We start from the raw sequence: 22,211 nt of genomic DNA, 5'->3' as shown, positions 1-22,211 counted from the left end.
AATCAGGCTGATGCTGAAACCATGCTCCCGCTCCCCTGTAGACCGCATGAAAGGGCCCGTGGTGGCATGATAGCTGCAAGAGCCTTACAACAGGAGCTCATCAATGAGCACTTTGCCTGAAAGAACGTTGGTGGTATTTACAAGGCTGACACATTGCTGGGTTTGGAGGTCATCATCATCATCATCATCATCATAGGAGGTCCCTCGAATGAGGATGACTTACTTCCACGAGTTCACAGGTGTTTCAATGAAGGACCTGATGTTCCAGTCCTGAACTCCAATTGAAAGGGCAGAAGATGCCGGCGCGTTAATTTTTTTTAACGTGTGGAGGTCATACATCAATGGTGGGCATCACCATGACAGTTTAAGTTGATTGAAGTTAAGTGTAATTATACCCTTTTGATAAGGAATCACCAGTGCAGCTATCTGAGCCAATGCACAAGATTTTGTTAAATAAAAAACATTTAAGCTAAACATTTGTCTGAAATCATAAGTATTTCTGTAAAAACCAACCATTCCCCTTCCCCTCCTGACGCCAAGTCGCCTGGTCGAGGAGCTCCTCAGGCGATGCTTCATTGGCGGAGGTGGGGGGCGTTGGCGATGACTGGAGAACCGCTGCTTGGACGGATATGGGAGAGGACGTTTCCAAGGTGGGAACGTGCTCCGAGCCAGAAACAAGATGTCATTGGCAATGGGGATGTGGCACCTTGGGATGCAGTGCCGTGCTCCGGGACCAGTGGGAACCCTCTGCCACCAGTGTTCCTGGCTACCGGCTCCAGGGCCTCCTCCATCCCTTCCATGTTATATATTCTTTGTTGGACAAAAACTCGGTGCCAACTATGTTCTGGGTGCTTAGTAGGCTTTTTGCTACTGGTGAATCTCCCTCATGCCTCCCACAACAACCAAACAAGCACACACCACACCCACACACGCTTTCAGTCTCTCTCTCTCCTCTTCTGCACATGTAATGATGACCCCTGACCTCCTGAATCGCGGGAAACTAGCATTGCCATGTCGTTGCTAAGGACAGCCACACTTTACGACAGAAGGTCAGAGAGATTTAATGCTAATGCTCATTTCAGATCGCTTGTGGTAACGTCCAATTTCAAAAATGGAGACTATGGGCTTTGAGAATGGGCGACAAGCTGGTGATCGGAAAACCCATTTACCGCCCACGCTGGAAATAACGCCCATTTTTGGGTGATCTGCACAAAAGTGTAAAATCTAGCCCCGAGTCATTTATGTACACTGTAGACAGCAACAACCCTAGCATTGATCTATTAATGTAGGTATTTAAAAGGGCCATGGCTTTTCTGTCTCTATCTTTATGTACATGTATTCCATAAACATATGTTTGCAATAGTAAAACTAATCAATTATGACAGCGTATACTTGGTATAATAGGCTGTAGAAATTCCTCAGCCTGTAGTTTAAGAATGTACACCAAGATCTAGGCCCTGAAGTTGCATTATGGGATACTACAGTATGAACATTTCACTCAATCAGCTGAAATTCCTCTCTGTTATTTCAGCAGAGGCATTAACCCACTCAAAATAAATAGCGGAGCGAGGAATTTGAAACACACAAAGGCCAGTATTTTCCTCGTTGGCACGATTAGTGAGTTCTGCATGCTGCTTTGAACCCGTCATAACCCCAACCAATTTTCCGAGGTGGTGTCTGTTTTGCTGTGCGTAGCGGGCTTCTGGCAGAACCCTCAACACCAAGAGGGAGCCTGTTGCTGCACATCCGGAAAACACTGGCTGAGCAGCTAATGCGGTGGGACATATTTAAAGGCAGTGGAAAAGCTCTAGATGAGGACTGGAAATTTTTGCTACCTTGAATACACTGTTCCGTAACCATGTAGAAGCTATTGCTTAAATCTAATGTACAGTAAACTCTTTGGTGAAAGACAATATCCTGTTTGGTGAAATACAACCTCAAAATTATGAAGGGTTTTGGTAGAGCAGATAGCAAGAAATTGTTTCCATTGGCAGGAGGGTCAGTAACTGGAGAATGCAGATTTAAGATCATTTGCAAAAGAACCAGAGGTAAGATGAGGTATTTTTTTACGCAACGTGTTGCTATGATCTGGACTGCACTGCCTGAAAGGGCAGTGGAAGCAGATTCAATAGTACCTTTCAAAAGGGAATTGAATAAATACTTAAAGAAAAAAATTACAGGGCTGTGTGGAAAGAGCAGGGGAGTGGGACTAATTGAATAGCTCTTTCAAAGAGCTGGCACAGTCACAATGGGAAGAATGGCTGCCTCCTATGCTGTATGATTCTATGATGCAGGTAAAAGTTAATTACATGATTGTAATTACTTCATACAAGTCACCTGCAATGTTCTTCCCTATAATGTTTTTTCGGGCCGCAGGCCCCTTTACGGGACTGCGCAGCCCAATCAAAATACTGCGCATGCGCAGTTTTTCTTTTTCAAAGCCGGCTGCGCGAGATCCCTGGAGCGCAGCGGAGCCGCGCAGCTTACAGGAAACATTGGTCACATGCTGGTGAATTTCTCCAGTTCTTGCGACATAGATGAGTTAAAATATTCCTTGTAGCATATATGCTCTTGATCCTGTAATTCTGTGATTGACATTTATCTTGCATTATGGATGTAGCCAAATGCATCTTGAGCTGGAAGTTTAAACAACATTTTTAAATAATTTTTTATCAACTGTTGCAAATTCTATATACCAAGATTTGCAAGTCTGTAATGCAATTTCAAAGATTCCAAAAAGGGTTGCAAAACCATTTGACCTCATCTGAATCTCTAAACTGGGTTACAGCCTTGCAACTCTCTCCCTATTACCTATTATTTTACATGTCACTATTCAACAGGAAGATAGAGCACATTCTTGATAAATTAAATAAAGCAGAAGTGAACCTTTTTCAGTCTTGGATAAGAATGAATTTGAAATCATTTAGTATAGAGATATTTTTTACTGAAACCTTATTAAAGAAAAACAGATCTATCCTCTGTTCAAAATAGTGCTGTATTGCTTCCCTGTGAAGTAATATTACATTTATTATTGCTAAATTTTCTATTCTACAATTTTTCAAACGATCTCAATTTTTAACCTTTTTAGTAAAGGTTTTTTTTTAAAAGAAAGATTTGCATTTTTATAGCCCCGTTCACGAATGCAGGACGTCCCAAAGTGCGTTACAGCCAATGACGTACTTTTGAAGTGTAGTCACTGTTGTAATGTAGAAGATGTGGCAGCCAATTTGTGCACAGCAAGCTCTTTCAAACAGCAATGAGATTATGATCAGATAATCTGATTATTAGGTGTTGATTGATGGATACATGTTGGCTCACTATTCTTATTTGAAATAGTGCCGTGAAATCTTTTACATCCACCTGACGGAGCAGGCGGGGCTTTGGTTATAATGTCTAATCTGAAAGATGTTTAGCTGACTTTTTTTTTAATTTTTAATTTCACATCTTTAGGTGCCCCCCCTCTCAAATAAGCTATGCATTATTCCTATTTCAGCTATTTGGGTATTGTTGACAGCAGGCTGTCTATGCCATTCTTGAAACAGCAGATAGAAGTACACTGAGTGTTTGCCGTTACCTGAAATTCAAATGTTTTTATCCTTAGAAGAAGCACTCTGTCTTCATTCCTGTCCTCCTCAAGACCATTAAATATTTTGAGAGAAAATTGTGCCCCAAAGACTCCATGATTTAACACATCAAGAACTAACGCATATCACATACGATATGAGCAGTCTTTTTTCGATGCTTGATAACGTGTTTGTAAAACCACATGCAGTATGTGCCTTCTCAGCAACTAAAATTGCTTCTGCCAGGTATAAAGAGCTGTAAAGATATATATTTCTGCCTAAAAATAGTGAAAGAGAAAATTACCGAGGACAGGTATGTATTAAGTTGTGGTTTTAAAAAAAGGCTTGCACTTGTATAGCGCCTTTCACAACCTCCGAACGTTCCAAAGTGCTTTGCGACTAATGAAGTAGTTTTGAAGTGTCGTCACTGTTGAAATGTATGTAAATAAAAAGCACTAATCATGCTAAATCTGAAGCTGTAAATGCTGTAAGGCATATACTATACACATAGAAAGAGAACTGCATATAGTATCAGTTCTTACTTCACAGTGTCATCTTTGTATTGTGCACCAGTTAATGCTACTGTAAGTCACTAGCTTTAGAGTTCTTTCATTTTTCTACATATTGATCGACAGTTCATACCCCATGAAGGACATGCCGCCTCAGTTTTCTCTCCATTATATTCAAGGTCCCAGTGGGTATCATGAGTTTCTGCCAAGAGGACAGCCTCACAGCCTGTCTCCAGATCTCTGCTAATGCCCTTTTTTGCTGGCTGCTGGGAGGTGGAGTCATGACAACATAACAATATCACTAATCTGATATCCTTTCCCTGCAGGGAGACATTGAAGCTTTGATTCAGCACAGCTAAGATCAGAATTACATGTAGAGGGTCATTATTTGTCCAATGTACAAAACCACCATACCCACACGCGCGTGCACACACACAATCTAGCAAGGCTGGCTGGATGACCAGGAGTGGGAACGCCAACTGATTTTCTTTTTCCTCTCTTCCCTAGCCCAGTGTCATTGAGATCAGTTGTTACATGCCTCATGTCACCTTAGGTGAAACCAGCTCATTCAACAGAGACCAGGCATCAAGGCCTAGAAATTTGGGTGCAGTGAACAATCCCTGTGCATGAATGGCGAGCCCAGAGGGACAGCCGATCTTGGGCCTCATCATCTTCAAGCTGGCTAGGTGCAGACACCTAACCAGCAGCTTACTGCCAAAGCGGAATTAAAGATGGGCACTGTGCGACCAAATTTCTCGGTCAATACCTGGAATGGCTTAACTACACACTGGTCCCTCCAATTCCTCCAATCCAGTTTCCACGCCTGCCACAGTACCAAAACTGCTCTCCCCAAAGTCACAGTGACTGTGACAAAGGCAAACTATCCCTCCTCGTCCTTCTTGACTAGCCTGCAGCCTTGGACACAGTTGACCACACTATCCTTCTCCAACGCCCAGCTGGATGGGACTACACTCGCCTGCTTCCATTCTTAGCCAGAGAATCGCCTGCAACGGTTTCTCTTCCCGCCCCCCACATCGTTACCTCTGGGTGTCCCCCCAAGGATCTATCCTTGGTCCCCTCCTATTTCTCATCTACATATTTCCCCTTAGTGACACCCCATTCTAATCCACTTCTCTCGAACCCTCCAAGGTCTCTAAATTGTCAGACTACTTGTCCGACATCCAGTTCTGGATCAGCAGAAATTTTCTCTCATTGAATATTGGGAAGGCCGAAGCCTTTGTTTTCGATCCCTGCCACAAACTCCATTCCCTAGCCACTGACTCCATCCCTTTCCCCAACCTCTGTCTTCGGCTGAACCACACTGTTTGCAACTTTGGTGTCATATTTGACCCTGAAATGAGCTTTCAAGCACATCTGCAGCATAACTAAGACTGCCTATTTCCACCTCCATAACCTTGCCCGTCTCCGCCCTTGCCTCAGCTCATCTGCTGCTGAAGCTCCCATCCATGCCTTTGTAACCTATAGACTTGACTAGTCCAACGCTGGCCTCCTACATTCTACCCGACGTAAACTAGAGATGATCCAAAACACGGCTGCCCATGTCCTAACTCTCTCCAAGTCCTGCTCACCCATCACCCCTGTGCTCACTGACCTACATTAGCTCTTGGTTAAGCAACACCTCGATTTTCAAAATTTATCCTTGTTTTCAAATTTCTCCATGGCCTTGTCCCTCGCCATCTCTGTAACCTCATCCAGCCCCACATTCATTCTCTCTCTCTCTCTCTCTCTCTCTTCTTTCCCCCCCCCCCCCCCCCCCGAGTTTTCTGCCCTCTTGAGCATCCCTGATTTATAAATGCTCAACCATTAGTGGCCGTGCCTTCTGTTGCCTAGGCCCAAGCTCTGGAATTCCCTGCCTAAATTTCTCCCCCTCTCTTTCCTCCTTCCCTAATTTCACCTTATGTGGCTCAGTGTCAAATTTGTTGTCTCATAATACTCCTGTGAAGCCTTGGGACGTTTCACTTCGTTAAAGGCGCTATATAAATATAAGTTGTTGTTGGTCTAACCAGCTGAACTATTGGAGAGCCCAAGATTTTTGTTTAACAAAATTTGGCAGAAACACAGACGGATTTTCACAATTGCATGTGGTTTTCTGCATGTTGAATAATCATAGGCAACTTATGAAGTGGAGGAACTGTATGTTGAACAATGTGAAAAAGTGGCGAATGACCGCAACTGAATAATCACAATCTGCGCATTGGAGTCTACTAGAGGCATAATATGGATCAGAAATGCCACTGTGAATAGAACTGGTACTTTGGTTCATCTTTCTTAGTTGACCAGGTGCACATTAGAATCCTGTTCATTAAACATGCTTGTTGTTTGGCACATAGTGGTAAGACTAGTCCAGAAAGGTGGCTGCCTACAATAATTAAACAAACCAATTAGTGGGTTTCCTATCACAGTACTGGCATTTAATTCACTGAGCCTTTTCTTGAGCACAGATAAAAGTTGATGCCTGAGAATTTACTTGTTATCAAAATTACAGGTATTGAACTTACTTGTTTGTTGAATAGCTAAATCTTTACAGTAATGCACGTGTGTCTAGCGAAAAGCAACTGCAAGCTAGGTAGAACTATATGAAGATTTTGTAGTAATGCATGTGTGTCTTGTAAAAAGCAACGGCAAGTAAGGTAGAACTATATGAAGATTTTGTCGAACATAATAAAAATATTCTGTTGCAAAAAAAATTTAAATTTTGCCTCCTTTTTACAACAATGCTCGTTCTTGCAGCAGTTTTATTCTGTGAAGAAAGTCATTTTGCATAACTCTGCTACTCAAAGTTGTAATAGGTTGAGTCTCTGTCAATAACTTTTAATAATTATGGCACAGCCTTTGCGTTTCACTGGTAGCACAGGAAATAATTTAGCTAAATCGTGCAGAGTTCTACAAGGTAGTGTACCGAGTTAATGCTTAAGGGTACATTGCTCTTCAGATTTCTAAAGCAGCTAAAGATATGGTCATTGATTTAAGACATTATATAGACTAGCATTAAATCCATACTGTCTTGATGCTGTATAAAGATAATAAATCTGGGCAGTCTGAGACCACATTTGAGTAACACAGGGCCAGTTTGTCCTGTCAGGTACTGATTTGAGCCTGAAAGGTTACAGATTAGTTTAGTGATGTCAAGTGAACTGGCAAAGGCTTCTCTAATTTTGCTGGAAATGAGGAAGCCTGATGGTAAAGGGGAATCCTAATGAGTCCATCAAAGGCTTGATTTGTACCCAACAGACAAGGCAGCTGTGATTTGTATGAAAATATTGGAAATCAATAGCTTCTATGGAATTTCATTAAGCAGCAGTATCCACAATTGATAGGGCCTCATAATTTGATGGATTGTGCAAAGAAAATGATTAGCTAGGTAGAAAGAGTGATAGAATACACACAGAGGGACCTGAGATGTGTTGAAGTGAGGTAATTTGTACAAAATAAAAAAATATTGATTTTAGTTATGTGCAAAAACTTGAAATTGGAGGGAGGGATAGTCTTGCAAGTCATTGCTTGATGTGTCCTTTTGATTTCCTAGCAACCCCAGGGGAAGGACCAGATGATGCTGATAGTGGGAATGAAAGCAGAAGTGGAAGTGAGGAAACCCACATCTGTGAGAAATGCTGTGCAGAATTCTTCAAGTGGTCTGACTTCATGGAGCATCAGAAGAATTGCACTAAGAATCCACTAGTCTTAATCGTAAACGACGAGGACGCAGCACACTCGGAAGACTTCCCTGAGGCTTCTCCTGCCAGTAGCCCAAGTGATCAAGTAGAGAGTGAAGCTGCTGAGGATAGCACTCAGTTAGAGGGAAATGACAGCTCTGAGGTAAAGAGTACAGAGCAAGACGAACCGATGGAGGTGGATGCCTCCACTGACAAAGGTTACCAGAATCAAGGGACCTCCAGCACTGCTACTTCGCTACCTCAGATTCCTGAATCATCATCCATGACAAATTATAACATGCCAAACACTAATGTGACTTTAGAGACTTTGCAAAGCACTAGAGTGGCAGTGGCACAGTTCTCGCAGGACACACGATCTAACAGTCCTAATTCAAATAGTGAAGTACCCACCATGGCTATCCCTATGATTCTAGAGCAGCTGATGGCTCTGCAACAGCAGCAGCTCCACCAGCTTCAGCTGATTGAACAAATCCGAAACCAAGTCGCGATGATGAATCCACAAACATTGCACCCATTAAATCCATCAGCATCTTCCCAAGGTACTTCAGTATCTGCTGCTAGCCAGCATGTTTCGTTCAGTGATCATTCTTCTAACCAATTATCAGCCGTTATTTCAGCTTCGGGAACAGGACAGGCATCCAGTATCCACCCTTCTGCCTTTGATAGTTCACAGCAAATAACACAGCCTGCCTCTGGGGCTAGCACTCCTGTTTTACCGAGCAGCGTATCTCCCAGATTAGAATCCACCTTGCCTCCATCCACTAGTGGAATTTCATCTTCCCTGACTCCAAGTTCCAGTTCAAATACAAGTAACGCTTCCTCTCAGTTACAGTATTCAACTTCATCACTTGGACATGGTAATCTTCTCAGTCCAGCTTCCAGCATGTCTAATCCACTGCTACCTCAGAATTCATCAAGTAGTGTGATCTTCCCAAACCCACTGGTCAGCATTGCTGCAACTACTAATGCTCTAGATCCACTGGCTGCCCTTATGAAACATCGCAAAGGAAAACCACCTAATGTTTCTGTGTTTGATCCCAAAACAAGCTCAGAAGATCCATTTTTTAAGCATAAATGTAGGTTTTGTGCTAAGGTCTTTGGAAGTGACAGTGCATTACAGATTCACCTTCGTTCCCATACTGGAGAGAGGCCATTTAAATGTAATATTTGTGGAAATCGTTTTTCCACCAAAGGTAATCTTAAAGTTCACTTCCAGAGGCATAAAGAAAAATACCCTCACATCCAGATGAATCCATATCCAGTCCCTGAATACCTTGATAATGTACCTACTAGCACTGGCATTCCGTATGGGATGTCCTTGCCACCTGAAAAACCAGTGACAACATGGTTGGACACCAAGCCTGTGCTGTCAACCTTACCAACTTCAGTTGGATTACAGTTGCCTCCAACTCTATCCAGTATTACCAGCCTAGGTGAGTCCCCAACTGTGACTCCTTTAAACAGGTCACCCCAAAGACCATCTCCTCCATCAAGTGAATGTGCTTCTTTGTCACCAAACATAAACAAGAATGATTCCAGCATTCCAATCACTGCAGAATCTCCACAGTCAATTAATGGCAGTAATGTAGTTCCCATAGTTCAAGGTTTAAATGCACCGACTTCAAGTTTCAAACCAGTAGAAAGCTGTGCATCTGGGCAGTCAGTTTCCTCCACTCTATGCTCTACCACATCTTCTACTGCTGCAGACAATGGAGTGAACAGCATTCCTACAGCCCTTCCAAGCCCTCTGCTTCCCATAATAACTGAGCAGTTTAAGGCAAAATTCCCATTTGGTGGTCTGTTAGATTCTATGCAAACATCTGAGACCTCAAAACTGCAACAATTGGTGGAGAACATTGATAAAAAGATGACCGACCCCAACCAGTGTGTTATCTGTCACCGCGTACTAAGTTGCCAGAGTGCTCTGAAGATGCATTATCGCACACACACAGGTGAAAGGCCGTTTAAATGCAAAATCTGCGGCCGCGCTTTTACCACCAAGGGCAACTTAAAGACACACTTCGGAGTTCACCGAGCAAAGCCGCCTCTTCGAGTACAACATTCTTGCCCCATTTGCCAGAAAAAATTTACAAACGCTGTAGTTTTACAACAGCATATTCGTATGCATATGGGTGGACAGATTTCAAATACACCTTTGCCAGAGGGCTTCTCGGATAGTATGGACACCGATCTAGCTTGTGATGAAATGAATGCTGAACTAATGAGCAATTATCCTGATGATGAACTGATGGATGAAAATTCAATGGATGAGGAGGCAGAATTAAACATTACCACAACTGAGTCTTCAAAACAATTATTATGTTGTTCTGGTTCGTCACCAAACTCCCCTCCTTCAGTGATTTCTAGCATCGCTACACTAGAGAATCAGATGAAGATAATAGACTGTGCTTTGAGCACACAGCAGCGATCCAGCATGAAATCTGTTGAAAATGGATCCATGGAGAGTGATCACTTAACAAATGACTCCGCCTCAGCTGTGGGTGATTTAGAAAGTCAGAGTGCAGGTAGCCCAGCAACGTCAGAGTGCTCTTCTTCAATGCAGGCATTGTCACCTGTGCATAGTAATGCTGACAGTCAAACATCAAAGTCACCAGGCTTTGGCAACCAAGAAGAAGCACATCAGACAACAGTGAAATCAGAAAAAGCGGACAGTCCATCAACTCATCGGGAGAATGGAGGTGCACTAGATCTGACTGCCAACAACCTGGGTCGGCCGATCATCAAAGAAGAGGCTTTTAGTATGCTGTTCCCCAACCAAGAATGTGGTAAGTTGAAAAGTACTGTTTGTAGTATCTGTGGCAAACCTTTTGCTTGTAAAAGTGCATTGGAAATTCACTACCGCAGCCATACTAAAGAGCGTCCATTTCTTTGCACAATCTGCAATCGTGGTTGCTCCACTATGGGTAATTTAAAACAGCACTTACTGACTCACAAGATGAAAGAACTTCCTTCTCAGTTATTTGAACCCAACTCCACTCTAGGTCCCACCCAAAGTACTCCTAGCCTGGTCACCAGCACCGCACCAACCGTGGTCAAAATGGAAGTCAATGGTCACAGCAAGCCGATCTCCCTAGGTGATGGTACGCAGGTTCCAGTTGGTATACAGGCTCCATCTGCACCACAGACAGCCATGAGTCCAGGTATGACACCCATTCTGGCACCGCCACCTCGTCGGACACCCAAGCAGCATAACTGTCCATCCTGTGGAAAGACCTTTTCTTCTGCAAGTGCTCTTCAGATCCATGAGCGCACACACACTGGTGAAAAGCCATTTGGCTGCACAATCTGCGGCAGAGCTTTTACAACAAAAGGGAATCTTAAGGTAAGATCATTTTAATGTATAAATTAGTGATAAGAACGTATAGGCTGCTACTCTTTTAACCATGAACCTGCTAAAGTAAATTTAATCCAGAATGTTAACATAGCAAATGTAATGACTAGTGCTTTAATGGTTAAAAAGATGACCCAATCACCTATATCATTTATCTCTGCATTGAGGTTTTAATTTATACAGAGTGCCGTAAAGGTCTTGTTTTCCCTTTTCCCCCCACCCCCCCCCCCACCCTCAACGCACGCACACACTCACTCATTGTAGTCTCTGACCATGGGGATTGGCAATCAACATATTCCTGGGTCATTGTCACCTTACATTAAAAATATGAAAAATAAAATGTTTGCAATTAAATTATCTTGTCAAATTATTACAAGTCAAAAAAAACATTTGACATGGTGGAAGAATATTTGAACTAATAAAAATGCTAAATGTAATTTAATAATGTATTGCATATGTTGATAAACATTATTGTAAGGCTTAATAAGAAAGAGGGTTGACCTTGACTACTGAAAGACCTTTTTATCTTTCAGAATTCACTTTTATTTAAAACCCCACACATAGTACAACAGTCCCCATTTGGTTCATTTAAGCCTATCTGCTTTTGTCATTTAATTTGTCACTGGAATGTATCTGACCAGCATATATCTCTCGAAAATATCTCACTACAAAATCAGTAAGTGGGATGGAGTAACCCCTTTTTTATATTAAAAAAAATCAGAATGGAATTTTGGGATGCATTATAATGACTGGAAGAACCTTGCCAGTAAATAGCTGCTTAAGCTAAACATTCCAAATTTTGCATATTGCTCCAACAGATCTAGGGATTTCCAGGACAAGTGTTTGAGGTTTTTTTGGTCATCAAGCAAATTACATCTCTTGTTTGCTGCAATTCATTTCTTTCGAGAGGGGTGCCCTATATATAAAATACCATGCCATAAATGAGGAATTCAAGCTATATGTATATTCAAACATTTGGCCACGCCATAATATAGTTGTTTGCATTTTTAACTGACCGAATCCAAAAGCCATACAAGATCTGATTATTGTGCAATCGTATATGTAGCCTCAGCTGAATACCTGATTAAAATTATAATCTGAAGTATGCAGTTAATAAAATGGCTTTAATTTAATATTTTAAACTGTCTCTGCTCACATTGTATGTAATTACTGTAAAGAATGTTGATTTATTGATATTCAAGAGCTGTGAGGAGGATGCTAAGAGGCTGCAGGGTGACTTGGACAGGTTAGGTGAGTGGGCAAATGCATGGCAGATGCAGTATAATGTGGATAAATGTGAGGTTATCCATTTTGGGGGCAAAAACAGGGAGGCAGAATATTATCTGAATGGTGACAGATTAGGAAAAGGCGAGGTGCAACAAGACCTGGGTGTCATGGTTCATCAGTCACTGAAAGTGGGCATGCAGGTACAGCAGGCGGTGAAGACAAATGGTATGTTGGCCTTCATAACTAGGGGATTTGAGTATAGGAGCAGGGAGGTCCTACTGCAGTTGTACAGGGCCTTAGTGAGGCCTCATCTGGAATATTGTGTACAGTTTTGGTCTCCTAATCTGAGGAAGGACGTTCTTGCTATTGAGGGAGTGCAGCAAAGGTTCACCAGACTGATTCCAGGGATGGCTGGACTGTCATATGAGGAAAGACTGGATACACTGGAGTTTAGAAGGGTGAGAGGGAATCTCAGAAACGTATAAGATTCTGACAGGACTGGAAAGGTTGGATGAGGGAAGAATGTTCCCGATGTTGGGGAAGTCCAGAACCAGGGGGTCACAGTCTTAGGATAAGGGGTAGGCCATTTAGGACTGAGATGAGGAGAAACTTCTTCACTCAGAGTTGTTAACCTATGGAATTCCCTGCCGCAGAGAGTTGTTGATGCCAGTTCATTGGATATATTCAAGAGGGAGTTAGATATGGCTCTTACGGCTAAGGGGATCAAGGGGTATGGAGAGAAAGCAGGAAAGGGGTACTGAGGGAATGATCAGCCATGATCTTATTGAATGGCGCAGGCTCGAAGGGCCGAATGGCCTACTCCTGCACCTATTTTCTATGTTTCTATGTCAGTCTTAAAAGTGCCACATCATAATAAAATGGACCAACCAAATTAATGCAGCTACATTGATTTTTTTTTTCTTTTTCAACAAAACTTTAAAAAAATTTATTAATAACAAACCTATGAAATTGAAACTGAATTTTATATGCTATATAGGATTACACTTAACATTCCTTTCCTTCTCCGATGTAACAACCAAAATATTTAAAGCTGTGACAGCTCAGCATTCTGCCTCTTCTCAATTCTTTGTCTTAAACCATATTCTTTTGGAAGGATGCTGGATATAAATTTACTGGAGTTAAAGCTTGAAAATCCACATTAGTTCTTTAAAGCTTTGCAGCTGTCACTTTCAGTATGTGACAAATTTTCAATTTTAGCTCATTCACAAATTTTAAAGCTTGCTTTCAAACTAGACTGCCATGGCATAATTTTTAAAGGTGCACTACATAATAGTTCCCTCCCTCCCATCCCATTTTTATGCTATTACCACGAGTAGATTCAGTACTTATCAGATGAGAATAAGTAAGGTGGAACTGGTCTATCTGATTTTCTCTACCCAACTCGGTTAGATTGTTTTGTGGTGACAATGTACCACATCTTTAGCCCAACTGAGGAGTTCAAAATATGATATTTAATGAAGCTGTGTGCAGTGTTCTCCCATTGGATGTTCTGGGCGAAGAAGATAGTGGGTTTAATAATGACAAAGCATAGCTTGTTTGTTAATACATAGTTGCTGACATGCCTGTTAGAAGTACACATTCAGATAGGGGAGGAGAGGGAAATCTGCAGAATAATCTGACATCATGTTAACCTACTGTTATGCTATTCCAACATGATATCCCCAGCTAAGCCCAAACTCTGCTTTAGTTTTTACATTTAATGTTTCTCAGCAAATTAACATTGTGGAATGTTTCCATCCAGAAATAAACTACTACTTCTTCCCCAAAGTAGTTAAGAGTTAGGAATTGGATTTTCAAATTAGCAGTTGGTCCAAAATCGTGAAATAGAATGGTAACTGACTCATCACCTGTTTTTGAGTACAATTACATTTTACTGAAGAATGCAAAAAAAAATTTGAATACTTGACAAGCACCTCATTGAAGAGATTCATGGCCATAATTACATATTACCAAAGGTGGATGACACATCATTACAGTTTGTTCAGAAAAAGGCGCAAATGAAAATGTATTTGGAGGCTCTTATTTATGTACATATGAGGAATGTGTGATAGTGTGCAATCCAGGACTAAATCCATGCAAGCTCACATTCAATCATAGGTGGATTTCGTGGAGTATATTTCCTGTTGTGCGTTTGAATGTGTTGGATTTCCTGGGGAGGCTTGCAGGCCTATTAGGGGGAATCAGTCAGGCTCCATTACCAGCATGCATTTTCCTTTATACACTGCAACCTGATGATCCTATGCACAAGATTTTTTAACAGGAAAATCTCCCCATACGTTTTAGCCCCTGGGTGTAAATTAATGAAAATTGCTCCTGGTTGGAGTAATTTTTTTAACCTGTTCTTAAACTCAAGTGCTAAACTAACTAAAATAACATTGTGGGTTTTTTTCGCTTTTCATGGATGAGCCTGGACATTGAGTGTCGCCAGTCTGTTTAACTATAGGAATCATCACAGTTATGTCAGGCCTGTCCTCACTTGACATCTACATATGCACTATCCAGCAAGGGTCAATGAATAGGGACCAAAGAGTGGGGAGTCCTAGAGCTGATTTTCTTTTCTCACCCTGGACCATCAACCCTGAGACCAGTTGTTGGATTTTTAATGATGTGCTTGGCTGAAGTCAATTGTCATTTTTAATAATGCTCTCCTGTCCTAAATCAAATGTTTCCCTCCTCCACACTACACCTCACTGTGGGCCAAAGCATTTGTTGTTGTTGTTGTGTAGTGTTTCTTTAAAATAATAGCAAACTGTTGCATAACTTTCTGTTACTGAGTTATAAAATCAGATTTGTCAGGCATTAGTTGCAGCAAATATTGTCTAGTGTTTAATTCATAATTATTGCTTTACACTTTAACTGTGAATACACAGCACTGCTGGACAGTTAGGGCTTTGATCTGCTACACTTTACACAGGACCTAAACCTTTGCACAAACTAATTCAATGGAGTGAAGCTTTGAGCAGTGTTCAGTTTTGGTCACGTGTACATCTCCATATCATATGAATGAGTTCAATCTTAAAAGTTACAGATACCAATTCTAGCTTTAGTGATCAAGTTAATGTTGAGCTGTCAGTTATTATTAATATTATTTATATTGGGAGACATTAAACCAAGGGCTTGGGCTGCTTGTTCTGGTTCAAGTGGATGTTAAAGATGTTTAGCACCATTTGAAGAAGAGCAGAGAGTTATTTGTGTCCTGGGTGACGGTCCTCTCACCCAACACTATCAAACAGATTAACTGATCATTCATCTCGATGCTGTTTGTGGGAACTTGCTTGGCACAAAATAGCTGCCACATTTGCCCCACAAACAAGAATAACTTGTATTTATATAGCGCCTTTAACATAGTGAAATGTCCCAAGGCGCTTCACAGGAGTATTGTGCGATTTTATATAAACATTTAAAAAATTGACTGAGCCACATAAGCATAAGTCACTACACTTCAAGGTAATTAATTGCTGGTAGTTTTCTCGGGGCTTCTGCCACCATAACTTAAGCAGAAGATAACTGGGAACCCCATTTGCACGGATAAGCAGGGTTCCTCCAACGTTACGAAGCCCTGAGGAAATTTGTTTGCATTGTGTCTGCAGTACTTTGAGACATCTGAGATAGGATAAGTGAAAATTGCTTTTTAAATGTACCATAAAGAAAGACAGACTTGCATTTATATAGCGCCTTTCATGACGACCGGATGTCTCCAAGTGCTTTACAACCAATTAAGTACATTTGGAGTATAGTCACTGTTGTAATGTGTTGTAAGCCAACTTGCACACAGCGAACTGCCACAAACAGCAATGTGATAATGACCAGATAATCTGTGTTAGTGATGTTGATTGAGGGATAAATATTGGCCGGGACACGAGGGATAACTCCCCTGCTCTTCAAAATAGTGCCATGGGATCTTTTACACCCACCTGAGAAACCGAGGCCCTGTCTGCTCTAACGTCTCATCCGAAAGACGGCAACTCCAACAGTGCAGCACTCCTTCAGCTCTTCACGGAGTGTCAGCCTAGATTTATTTGCTCAGCTTCCTGGAGTTGGACTTGAACCCACAACCTTCTGACTCAGAGGCGAGTGTGCTACCGATAGCTGACACACAATATATGACATACAATAGCTGATATATAATAGATAAATTTTGAAATTGGTTCTCCCCAAAAAGCTTCCAGAATAAAGGACGTCCCTATTAATTTGGAAAGTAGGAGGTTTCATTCATCTATATCTCAATTGTTTAACCAGTAGGATGTTTGCACAAGTAGTGCTATAAGACATTTCCTCTTTTCATTCTTTCTCGTGACAATCCAACTGAGACTTGGCAAATCTTCCACTTCAAAAAAAAATCCATATCCAAATGGGCTTCTAGTTAAAAATCCCAACAATTGCCTTGTTTTCAATAGAAATTAGCTTTTAACAAACTGAGAAGAACATGACTGTTAAAATCCTAAGACCAGAGACAGAAGGTCATGAATTCTGTAGCTAGCACTGGGCTTTTTCTTACAGAAGTTTGAATGAGGAATTGTAGCAAGTGAAATCAATATAGTGATTTGATAAAACCTTTCAAAGATTTATTTGTACAACAGAGGAATACAGTGATTGACCAATAAAAGAAGTCTTGTCAAACAGATAGTGAACTGACTCCGAGATCTAATTTTATTCAAGAAAAATAAACACTTTCTCAGACAAAAACCTTCCTCGGAACCACTCTTATTTATTTATTTTTTAATATATTGAAAGTGGTGTGGCAGCATGCGCAGACATTGCACTTCAGATGATGCATTTTGTTAAAGATGCAAAGCAGGCTTAAAATGATGATGGTGGCTGAGCTGCAATCTGAAATTGACATGCGCATTCCAATTTGCAAAATTCCTTGCCCAAGCAACAATTAAACTCTGAATGACCATTGGCCCTGTTTACTTACAACAATTAGACTTTGTGCCTTAAAATGACAAGCCACTTAAGCACAGCTCCAGCTGAGAAGCAAGAGTAATTTATCGTGCATTATGTCATGTAGTACTGTCATGCAAGAATAACAGGGTACAGTTCATGAGACTACTCCCATCGAGTCTAGCTTGATGGAAGGGTGGACTGGAGGTCACAAACAGCTGGAAAATCAGGCCACGGCACATTGAGTATGCTGACATCCAACAAAAACTTACATTTATATAGCGTCTAACATAGTAAATCATCACAGGAGCTTTATCAAATAAAATTTGACTCCGAGCTACTTGAGCTATTAAGACAAGTGATCAGAGCTTGTTCAAAGAGGTAGGTTTTAAAGGAGGAGAGAGCAGTAGAGGTAAAGAGGTTTAGGGAGGGAATTCCAGAGCTTAGGGCCTGGACAGCTGAAGGCATGGCTGCCAATGCACAAGAGGCCAGAATTGGAGGAGCGCAAAGATCTTGGAGGGCTGGAGAAGTTGGAGATAGGGAAGGTCTAGGCCATGGAAGGATTTGAAAACCAGGATGAGAATTTTTAAATCTTCATTCCCACTTTTCCAATCCATGCTGGGTGGATAGTTGTCAAAGATTCAACCCCATCTGCTTAACCGTGAACAGCATCATGAGAGATTTGGTTATACAAAATTACATATGGCCTATTCTTCATTTGAAGTTATTTTAGAACATAAGAACATAAGAATTAGGAACAGGAGTAGGCCATCTAGCCCCTCGAGCTTGCTCCGTCATTCAACCAGATCATGGCTGATCTGGCCGTGGACTCAGCTCCACTTACCCGCCTGCTCCCCATAACCCTTAATTCCCTTATTGGTTAAAAATCTATCTATCTGTGATTTGAATACATTCAATGAGCTAGCCTCAACTGCTTCCTTGGGCAGAGGATTCCACAGATTCACAACCCTCTAGGAGAAGAAATTCCTTCTCAACTCGGTTTTAAATTGGCTCCCCCATATTTTGAGGCTGTGTTCCCTAATTCTAGTCTCCCCAACCATCGGAAACAACCTCTCTGCCTTTATCTTGTCTATCCCTTTCATTATTTTAAATGTTTCTATAAGATCAGCCCTCATCCTTCTGAACTCCAACGAGTAAAGACCCAGTCTGCTCAATCTATCATCATAAGGTAACTCCCTCATCTCCGGAATCAGCCTAGTGAATCGTCTCTGTACCCCCTCCAAAGCTAGTATATCCTTCCTTAAGTAAGATGACCAAAACTGCACACACTACTTCAGGTGCGGCATCACCAATACCCTGTACAGTTGCAGTAGGACCTCCCTGCTTTTGTACTCCATCCCTCTCGCAATGAAGGCCAACATTCCATTCACCTTCCTGACTACCTGCTGCACCTGCAAACTAACTTTTTGGGATTCATGCACAAGGACCCCCAGGTCCCTCTGCACCGCAGCATGTTGTAATTTCTCCCCTTTCAAATAATCCCTTATACTGTTTTTTTTTTTCCCAAAGGTGGATGACCTCACATTTTCCGACATTGTATTCCATTTGCCAAACCTTCGTCCATTCGCTTAACCTATCTAAATCTCTTTGCAGCCTCTCTCTGTCCTCTACACAACCCGCTTTCCCACTAATCTTTGTGTCATCTGCAAATTTTGTTACACTACACTCTGTCCCCTCTTCCAGGTCATCTATGTATATTGTAAACAGTTGTGGTCCCAGCACCGATCCCTGTGGCACACCACTAACCACCGATTTCCAAACCGAAAAGGAACCATTTATCCCGACTCTCTGCTTTCTGTTAGCTAGCCAATTCTCTATCCATGCTAATACATTTCCTCTGACTCCGCGTACCTTTATCTTCTGCAGTAACCTTTTGTGTGGCACCTTATCGAATGCCTTTTGGAAATCCCAATACATCACATCCATCGGTACACCTCTATCCACCATGCTCGTTATATCCTCAAAGAATTCCAGTAAATTAGTTAAACATGATTTCCCCTTCATGAATCCATGTTGCGTCTGCTTGATTGCACTATTCCTATCTAGATGTCCTGCTATTTCTTCCTTAATGATAGCTTCAAGCATTTTACCCACTACAGATGTTAAACTAACCGGCCTATAGTTACCTGCCTTTTGTCTGCCCCCTTTTTTAAACCGAGGCATTACATTAGCTGTTTTCCAATCCGCTGGTACCTCCCCAGAGTCCAGAACATTTTGGTAGATTATAACGAATGCATCTGCTATAACTTCCGCCATCTCTTTTAATACCCTGGGATGCATTTCATCAGGACCAGGGGACTTGTCTACCTTGAGTCCCATTAATCTGTCCAGCACTACCCCCCCTAGTGATAGTGATGATCTCAAGGTCCTCCCTTCCCACATTCCCGTGACCAGCAATTTTTGGCATGGTTTTTGTGTCTTCCACTGTGAAGACCGAAGCAAAATAATTGTTTGAGGTCTCAGCCATTTCCACATTTCCCATTATTAAATCCCCCTTCTCATCTTCTAAGGGAGCAACATTTACTTTAGTCACTCTTTTTCCCGTTTTATATATCGGTAAAAGCATTTACTATCTGTTTTTATGTTTTGTGCAAGTTTACTTTCGTAATCTATCTTTCCTTTTTTTTTATTGCTTTCTTATTGATTCTTTGCTGTCGTTTAAAATTTTCCCAATCTTCTACTTTCCCACTAACCTTGGCTACCATATACGCATTGGTTTTTAATTTGCACTAAACGAATTGTGGGTCTGCGATCACTTGATTTTACTTTTGCCTATCCTCATCTACATACTGGGGTAGATTTTTAATTTACCACCCAGTCATGAAACTGGCCTGGCAACTGGCCGTCATTGTGAAAAACTATTTTTTTTTTAAACTGGAGTTCCATTTCCATTTGAAAATGCAAATCAGGCAGTTTCTATAATGAGCAGCCAATCCACGATGCCAGATTTATGCCCGGGTGGCAAGTTGAAAGTCTACCTCGCTGCCTCTTGGCAACATCTTTCATAGACATGAGGTCAGCTTCCATTCATATGCGTTGATGACCCCTGGCTCTACCTCGCCACTATCTCAAACCCTCCACTGTCACTGTGCTGTCCGACATCCAGTCTTGGATGAACTACAATTGCATCGAGCTAAACGTTAGGAGCACTGAAGAAATTGTTTCCCACCACAAAATCTGTACCTCTTTGACCAAATTTTTGGTCACTTCTCCTAGTACCACCTTCTTTGGCTTGGCATCCATTTTTTTCTGATTAGCCTCTGCGAAGCAATTTGGAATGTTTTTCTACATTAAAGACGCTATATAAATGTAAGTTCTTGTTGAATTATCCAGTAATTCAAATTAAGCAACATAAATAAAGTAAAGTAGAAATTTGCTACTAAAAGATTTGAATTATAAACTCAATCATATTTAAAATGTTGTGTTTTTTAAAAAAAATGATAATTATAACTGAGCGATTACAACCAAAACAAATTTGATATTTGTTTAAAAGCTGGGAATTTGAAATATAAAACAGAAAATGCTGGAAATAGCTAACTGGTTGATTCGCTTCTGAAAAAGAAAAAACAATTCATGTTCTGACAAAGGTCACATCCGAAATTTTAACCTGTCTTTCTCTTTCAGGTGCTGATTGACCCTGCTATGCATTTCCAGCATTTTATGCTTCTATTTCAGAATTGCATTTGGCATACTTCACTGTTTCAAGATTTCCCTGCTGAATGAAACCCTTAAAGAGAATCTGTGCAGATGTTTGTAATAGTGGGGTAATTGAAAAAACACATTGCATATCAAAAATGTATTGCATTCAAAAATATATTCTTTTTAACAGTGTGTTTTTCTTTTTGTTACTGTTTTGTGTTTTCCGTTAGGTTCACATGGGAACCCATATGTGGAATAATGCTCCAGCAAGACGAGGGCGGCGTCTGTCAGTGGAGAACCCAATGGCTTTACTAGGTGGTGATGCTATGAAGTTCTCCGAGATGTTTCAAAAGGATTTGGCAGCTCGGGCAATGAATGTTGATGCAACATTCTGGAACCAATACGCTGCTGCTATTACGAATGGTCTAGCTATGAAAAATAACGAGATTTCTGTTATACAGAATGGAGGCATTCCTCAGCTCCCTGTTAGCTTGGGGGGCAGTGGTATCTCAGCTTTAACTAGGATGACCAGCGGAATGGACAGGGTTCGCACAGGCAGCAGTCCACCTGTTGCTGGTCTGGAGAAACCGAGCACAGAAGGAGGAGCAAATCGGCCATTCACTAGATTTATTGAAGATAACCAAGAAATTGGCATTAACTAAAACATGGCGCTCTTAAACACCAGTAACAAATGGACCATTTTACCTTTGGAATCTTGTACTATATTATGTACAGTTTTTTGGAGCATACCTTCAATAGTTGCTAAGATATGACTTCAACTCCAAATACTCAGTTGTTGTGTTTTCTTGCTCCTTTACTCATACCCAGAATTACGAAAGTTCCATATTCTGGTTATGGTTTGAGTTGTCTTGCAAGATTTGCATGGTACTACTTGTTTCAATAGTAAATTTTACAGAAAAGTACTTCAAAACTTAAAAAAAAAATTGTACATTCATAAAATTAATAGGCCCTTGGCTATCTGGAACAGATGAACTGTTTAATGGATTGGAAACTGGGTGGGGCCATTGCTCTAATTTAGCTCCTTGACAACGATACTGTGAGTGGAATCGCTAAGGGCCTGGAAAGCATAAACTGACTGGAGTATGGCTGGACAAGTGTGCTAATTGTCTTCACATGAAGTAGAAACTTGAAATTATATATAATTTTTTTTCTTTTAAGATATCCTGCTCTTTAAAAAAGAAAAAAGGTGATTTTTGTGTCCCCAGAGATGTGTACTATAAAAAGTGTGCTTGTCTGTACTATTTATAATGTCAAGATTATGCGGGTCAGAAATAGTATC

General features: G+C 41.1%; 1 protein-coding gene across 1 annotated transcript in view; it reads left to right on the top strand.

Moving 5' to 3' along the window:
• The window catches only part of LOC139254108 (sal-like protein 3), a 53,228-nt gene extending 31,655 nt beyond the window's left edge, over positions 1-21,573 (top strand). Inside the window, exons 2-3 of the mRNA XM_070873649.1 lie at positions 7,620-11,110; positions 21,142-21,573. Coding sequence (XP_070729750.1) covers positions 7,620-11,110; positions 21,142-21,573 — 3,923 coding nt within the window. The remainder of the gene's footprint in view (positions 1-7,619; positions 11,111-21,141) is intronic.
• Positions 21,574-22,211: the final 638 nt, after the last annotated feature.

This window comes from Pristiophorus japonicus, chromosome 1 (genome assembly GCF_044704955.1).
Source record: "Pristiophorus japonicus isolate sPriJap1 chromosome 1, sPriJap1.hap1, whole genome shotgun sequence".
Classification (NCBI taxonomy): domain Eukaryota; kingdom Metazoa; phylum Chordata; class Chondrichthyes; family Pristiophoridae; genus Pristiophorus; species Pristiophorus japonicus.
Note: the sequence above shows the minus strand (reverse complement) of the source record. Positions and strands in the feature narration are given on the sequence as shown.